Raw genomic sequence first — 7,238 nt, forward strand, 5'->3', positions numbered from 1 at the left:
TTGTATTTCAAACAGTGCAGTGGTAAATACAACCTTGAGGAGCGGAAGGAATCTCTTCTGGTCTGCAAGGTAATACAACCAAATAGGCTGAAATGGTACCCCTATCATGTGATAGAGCATGTGTAGCCTTGTGAATCCCCGAAGATGTGCGGGGATTCACAATATCCTTGTCTTCCTCCGTGTTGGAGGCTGGGGTAACCAAGGTGGTAAACTTACTTCACCTGAGTTTATTGCTAGCTATGCATATACTAAACATTGTACATATATGCATAATGTTACAAGAATGCCATGACAATGTTGGTTCCAGTCACTTCTCCAAAGAGCGTACCATTGAAAGAGTCAAACAAACCGCCTGGTGGATTGACTGGAAAAACCAGGTTAAAGAATATGTTAAGTCATGTGAAATTTGCCAAAAGTCTAACAAACAAACTGGCAAGAGATTTGGATTATTACAAACCATTGCAGAACCAAAAACGCGGTGGGAAATAATCAACATGGATTTCGTAACTGGCTTACCTCCAGGAGGACCTTTCTCCTACAACTCTGTTCTAGTAGTATTGGACAGGTTCTCAAAAAGAGCCAGGTTTAGCCCGCATCATAAAGATGATACAGCTATGGAAGTAGCCATATTATTTTGGAATAGAATAATGGCTGACGTAGGCATCCCAAAAATTATTACAGGGACCCTAAATTCACGTCAGAATTTTGGCGAAACTTGCATGATATGCTGGGTACTAAACTAGCTTTTTCCACTGCATACCATCCTCAGACAGATGGCTTAGCAGAACGCATGATTCAAAAATTAGAAGACCTACTCAGAAGGGTCTGTGCGTTTGGATTAGAGTTTAAAAACAGTGACAGGTACATGCATGATTGGGTCAACCTGTTGCCAGCATTGGAGATGGCATATAATAGCAGCAAACATTCTACTACAAAAGAAATGCCCTACATCTTAGAAAGAGGATGGATACCGCGGTTACCTAAGGATAATATTAATGATAAATTACCTGTAGCCCACCCAACCGCTGCGGACTTCAAAAAGATGTTAGACGCAAAAAATGCTCATGCAGCCAGATGTGTCCAAGAAGTAGCAGAGTATAGTAAAACTTGCTGGGATAAAAGTCACAAAGAACCTGAATTCCAAATAGGAGATCCAGTGCTTCTGTCCACAGTGAACTTTAATAATCTGGGAGGCAGCAGAAAACTGAAACCTGCGTTCTTGGGACCTTTTGTCATTAAGAACCTACACGGTAAAAATGCAGTAGAAGTAATTTTGACAGAAGAATTCAGTAGGAAACACCTTGTGTTTCCTGTAAGCCTTATTAAGAAATATGTTCCAAGAGCAAATGAAGTGGTCCCCAAACCGTTACTGGTACCTATAGAAGAACCTTCAAAGAAAGAACAACTTAAGGTACATAAGATCCTCAAAGATAAAAAGGAGAGGATTTCAGGAAAAGATACAAGGTTATACCTTGTAAGATACAGAAACCAATCTGCAGATAAAGATGAATGGCTGCCAGAGGACAACATCCCGGACAGTGCAATTCACCTACATAGCTACAGAGCTTCTAAACATGCATAATTGTAGAAATTCAGCTAATTTAAGAGTAACTTATCTTGGTGGTGGGGAATGTCAGCCGGGCTACCATTCTAGAATAGAGCCCCGCCTGCAGCTCCGGTAGCGCAGCCAACAGCACTGTAAATGAGGTGTAGAGCAGACCGCACAGCTTAGATTAGTTTGAACAATTTTTACAACAAATAGCTTCCTAGAGAAGCTAGACACTAAAAAGACCGCCGCGCAGTCCAGAATCTCATTGTACAACAAATCATAAACATGTACATGTAACAAAAAAGGAACTATGTAGAGAAAAACCTCCTTAGAAGACCCAAGTGATTTACAGCATCCAGCCACTGTTAGCATGGGAACAGGTTGCGCCGGGTAGCGGCTAAAATCAATCAGCCATGCGACACAGAGTACTACAGTACTTAATTGTGTAGAAGCTACCGCCGCCTGTAGGCGGCTAAACAATAAAATCCACGCGAAACAGAGTACTTCTGTACCTGATCGCGTGGAGACGACAGCCGCCTGGAAGTTAGTGCCAAGGAAACAAGTTTCCGATGGCCATAGCACCTCAGAGACGGTAACTCGAAGTCCCAGAGGTTCCGGAGTTAGCTGCATGTATACCAACATTTATACATCCTCTACACAAGAGCGGAGGATGGATGGAGCGTCAGGTTGAGTAGGAAGTTTCCCTAGAACCAGCAAAGAGGCCCCGTTGCCTATGACCTGTCTCCACAAGATACGGGTCCTACGAGTATCATGAGCAGTAAAAATGCTATGCTCTCTGATGAGGTGTATTGGGAGGATAGCTAGGAGTTTACCAAGCCAAAGAGCTCGCCAGAACTGCATAAAAAGACGGGCTCTGGAGGACTCTTGCTCCCCAGAATCATCAACCATCTTAAACCGCCTATCAGCGCATACCTTTGCCAACCTGTACGCTGTCCAGCTTGTGTTAGGACTGTTCTTGATTCATTGTTTTTTTTGCTGGAATATCAGTAAGTCCAGCATCTTTTCTCTTTATCACTTTGGGAATTATTCCCTACCTATCTTATTGGGACACTGTCAAACTACCCCCGCTTGTTGGACCCCAGATAACGCAGGATAAACTACCCCTGCTTGTCAGGCCCTGTAAGAACCGCCCCGGAGGGCACCATAACCATTCCGCTGCTCTCGCGGCCCCTCCGTTACATCCCATTAGGGATATAAATCTTTAAACACCATCATCCTACCGCGTCTACAGACGCGCTTGCTTGCCGCAGTCACTCGTGTAGCTAGAGGACTTCGTGTCTTGGCATCACCGAGCCTGACAGGTGGCATCAAATGAGAAACTGATGTCGGAATTGCAAGTGGCGATGGAGAAAGACATGAAGATCAAGTGGTCAGACAAGGTTGCCAAGATTGTTGGCATAAACATAAAACTGAAGGCGGACGTTGTTGAATTGGATCAAGAAAAGCTAGCCAGTCAAATCATCAACAACTACTCGCGGAAGATTCTACTTCAAAGAAGCACACTACCGGACAACACACCCAAAATCCATGCAGGGGAGCCAGTGGATCAGACGGAATACAGATCAGTTCTGGGATCCCTAATGTATTTAGCGGCCGGAACCAGACCGGATCTGTTGTACGCCATCAACCTATTAGCAAGATAAAGTCAAAACCCATCTCATACCCACTGGAAGGCTCTGGACTTTCTAATTGGATACTTGAAGAGGTTGAAAGCACTCAAATGAGACTGCAAGGTGGCGGAGACTCACTGGATCTTTGGTTGGATGCAAACTGGGGCGGAGAGCATGAGAGGTCAACTTTGTGATTTGTTATCAAGCACAGGGGTGATGCCATTGCATGGGAAGCAAAAAGGCAGATGGTGGTGGCACTATCAACATGTGCAACAGAATATGTTGCGCTCTTGGACGGATCTCAACATCTAGCAAGTCTCTCAATCCTACTGGAGGACATCCATCATCCACTGAAGATGAATATTTTTTGCAACAACAAGGCGGCAATCTTAATAGCAGGGGACAATTCATCCAAGAAGAAAACACAATACCTGATAAGAGCTTTCTACTTTATAAATGACTTTGTAAGGGAAAACAAGATAAGAATTCAATGGACAAGCACACAACACCAACAAGCCAATATCTTCACCAAGAAACTTGGACCAAACAAGATGGACACCACATTGGCAAATCTAGGAATGGCAGGGTGAAGTTTACCAACTTGGGGGGGGATGTTGGAGGCTGGGGTAACCAAGGTGGTAAACTTACTTCATCTGAGTTTATCGGTAGCTATGGGGCCTGTACCATGGTCCTCAATTTTGAAAAATTTCAACTTTTTTTGCCCTGTACACAAAAATTGAAAACTAGCTGAGGGTTCAAATGTTAAAATTCTTCACATTTGGGCTCCAGCCTACATTTTGGCCAGGCTCAGTTTTTGTCCCAAGAAATTTTGAGGCAAATAAATTTGGAAAATTTCAATTTTCATGCCCTATGGTACAGGCCCTAAACATTGTACATATACGCATAACTACGGCTGCGGCAACCTTGTACTTAGTCTAACCAGTGCGCCCGGTACTGGCCCTCTTCTCTTCTTCACCAAGATTGGACCGATACTGAGTGTACTTGTGCTTACCCGTGACACATATCTTATTGTCAGATTTGCATTCACTCATCCCTGAGTGTCTTATCCGCATCAGAGCTATTCTGTTCCAATCAATGCTCCACCCCGATTTGAGCAGAAGATACTCCATTTGTCAGCTAGCTACTTTAGCAGAACTAGCTGAATAAAATCCAATATAGATACTATGAAAAGAAAATATACAAGAAAAAAAAATCTACGTATAAAGGAAAAAGTGTCTGATAAAATATCTATCATCCGCAGAATAGCGCTTAAGCGCTGAATACAGTTGCACAAGGCATCCTACTGTACAGCCTCGCCCGCAACAAGACATTTCAAACGCGGGCCGGATCTATGACTCCGCATATGAGCATTATGTCATGTAAATGTCATTTTTGAGCTCTTTGGAGGTTGTAGATTCCAGTTCCATGAGGGCTAAGGTTTCTGACCAGCCAAATTTTTTTTTTTTTTTTGGGGGGGGGGGCCTCACATTACGGACACTGGCCCAAATACATACTGTAAAGCCATATTTATGGGCTTACATATGCTAAAGCCATATGTATGTATGTGTTACACCTGTAATACCATAGATTAGACCATCGGAGGACCTCTGATCCCGGTGATGACCGGTCAGTCGGTCATCGCAGAGGCGAGGATACAACCTCTTGATGACCGGCTGACCGGTCATCAAGAGGGTTTATCCTCTTCGATGGCCAGCTGAGCGGTCATCGACAGGGATACAACCCCTCTCGATGGCCGGCTGTGACCGGTCATCGACAGGGATATAACCCCTCTCGATGGCCGGCTGACCGGTCATCGACAGGGATATAACCCCTCTCGATGGCCGGCTGACCGGTCATCGACAGAGATACAACCCCTCTCAATGGCCAGCTGACCGGTCATCAAGAGGTTTTATCCTCTTCGATGACCGTTTAATTTTTCCCGGTATTTTTTGGCCAAGATCCGCAGCAATGACCGGTCATCAAGAGGTTTTATCCTCTTCGGTGGCCGGCTGACCGGCCATCAAAGAGGATACAACCTCTCGATGACCGGTCAGCCGGTCATCGAAGAGGGTAAAACCTCTTGATGACCGGTCAGCCGGCCACCGAAGAGGATAAAACCTCTTGATGACCGGTCATTGCTGCGGATCTTGGCCAAAAAATACCGGGAAAAATTAAAAACTCAGACCCTGGAATTCCGGACGGGGGTCCCCCGGGGGTATTTCTTGTACGGTAGGATGCCTTGCGGAACTGTACAAACATTTAAAACAAGAATCTCAGCATAAGCTGGATGACGAGTTCATGCGCGATTAACAAAAGCGCCCTTCACAAATACATGTATCATGTTACAAACAAAGAGGAGAACACCTTTTTCAAGCTGAAGATTGAGTCTCCTCCTGATAAAGAAGAACTGCAACTAGAAATAGGATGGGATGAGGTCCTCACCCCATCCCGAACCCCTGGTTACAGCCTGAGGGATACTGGCTAAGGGTTGAAGTGTGGGTGTTTCATCATTAGATCCATCTCAATACTGGCGCTGCTTATAAGTTTGTGGCACCTGTTCCCTCGATACGATATGGATATCTGCAATCATCGCTACGCGAGCCACAAGGGGCTGGTGAAAAACGCTGCTGAGAATTTTACTCGGGCGATACATATTTATAACCATCACGGTTCCGTGGTTCGGTAGTTTCTTCCAGTAATCCAAACGTTTCCTCTCCTTCACTCTTGATATCGGGAAAGCAGATTGTCATCCCCTTGAGGCCAGCTCTAGCGCAACTACAGCAGATCTAATCTCCAGATGTTCATCCTCTTCTCACTTTTCATCGTTGCCAACCTTGCCTGCTTCCCGTCCGTCGCTGGCCAAACAGGCGCTACAACTGCCGGTCCATCAGCCTCCCTCACCACCGCACTTCCTGGCGGCAGCAGCACACTGACCACCAGCAATGCGCTGAGTTCCACTAACACGCTGGCTACCAGTAACACAGGTACTTCCACCGCCAACCTCGGTACCTCCACCAATGCACTTGGTACCGCCACCAATGCACTTGGCACCACAAACACACAGAATACCGGATCATCTGGCAATGGCTCACCTGGCGGCACCAAGCAGCCGAACACCGGATCCTACTACTCCTGCTCTCAAGCATTCGCGCCGCTGGATGAGGATCAGACGCTACTTTTCGACCGGACAGGTAACTTCACTTCTTGTCAATTGTGTAGATGGCCCTGCAGTGTCCTCAGAGATTGAAACAAATCATTACTTTCCAGTTCCCGAGGCTGCGGCCTACTGCAAAAGCCAAGACAGCGAAGACCATCTCGCGTGTGCCCTGCGCTCCTGCATCGGATTCACCAGTACGCGCTTCCATCAAAAGGTTCGCGTTGGTTTTGCCATCGTCTCACCAGTTTGATTTTCCTTTTTTTTCCCGTTTTGTCATCAGCTTGCGGCACATGCTCTCTTGTCACCAGCTCCGCTGAGGACCGCCAGGTCACCACAGACGGCAAGGTGATAGATGCAAGCCAGGCCTGCGAAATAGCGTATTACAGGAGTCCAAAAGCAGAAGAGCCATCGCGTAAGGAAGTCTTCTACCTTCCTCGAGCATGAGCTGTCTGCTGATACAATTTACTCGTCCTTCCCGCTTGACAGTCTGTCTGACTGCTGCACTCAACGTCTTGCAATGCAAAGGCAACTGTGACAAAGCCACTTGTGAGTCCTGCCATCACCAATCAAAGGCGGGAGAACAGGAAGCGTCGGCCGCTCATCAGTTATCTTTTCCCTCTGTAGCTTGCGGAACCTGCTTCAAAGTCACCGAGACACTGGAACAAACCAAGGGCGCTGCATCCTAGCACCATGTGTGCAGATTTATCTTTTATGAACAGCCAGCTCTCTGACAGAAAATTACCCACCACATAATGTACTTTCTCCAAAAAACAAAACAAAAAACACTACCTTCGTTTTGAATGGGCGCGTTTGCAGGCACCGCTGCATCTGCCACTCCACCCTGCTTCCCGAACCAGATCAGGCAAAGACTCATTCTGTTGCTTTTCCAAGCTTTGTAAAT

At 46.1% G+C, this 7,238-nt stretch overlaps 1 protein-coding gene across 1 annotated transcript; it reads left to right on the forward strand.

Moving 5' to 3' along the window:
- Positions 1 to 5,977: 5,977 nt before the first annotated feature.
- PtA15_11A372 (uncharacterized protein) lies at positions 5,978 to 7,023 on the forward strand (the record flags this gene model as incomplete). Its single annotated transcript, XM_053161273.1, has 5 exons — positions 5,978 to 6,371; positions 6,448 to 6,531; positions 6,618 to 6,749; positions 6,824 to 6,883; positions 6,962 to 7,023. The coding sequence occupies 5 exons, from the start codon at positions 5,978 to 5,980 to the stop codon at positions 7,021 to 7,023; spliced, it is 732 nt and encodes a 243-aa protein (XP_053025236.1).
- Between the last annotated feature and the right edge of the window lie 215 nt (positions 7,024 to 7,238).

The sequence above is a fragment of the Puccinia triticina genome, chromosome 11A (genome assembly GCF_026914185.1).
Source record: "Puccinia triticina chromosome 11A, complete sequence".
In the NCBI taxonomy this organism is placed as follows: Eukaryota; Fungi; Basidiomycota; class Pucciniomycetes; order Pucciniales; family Pucciniaceae; genus Puccinia; species Puccinia triticina.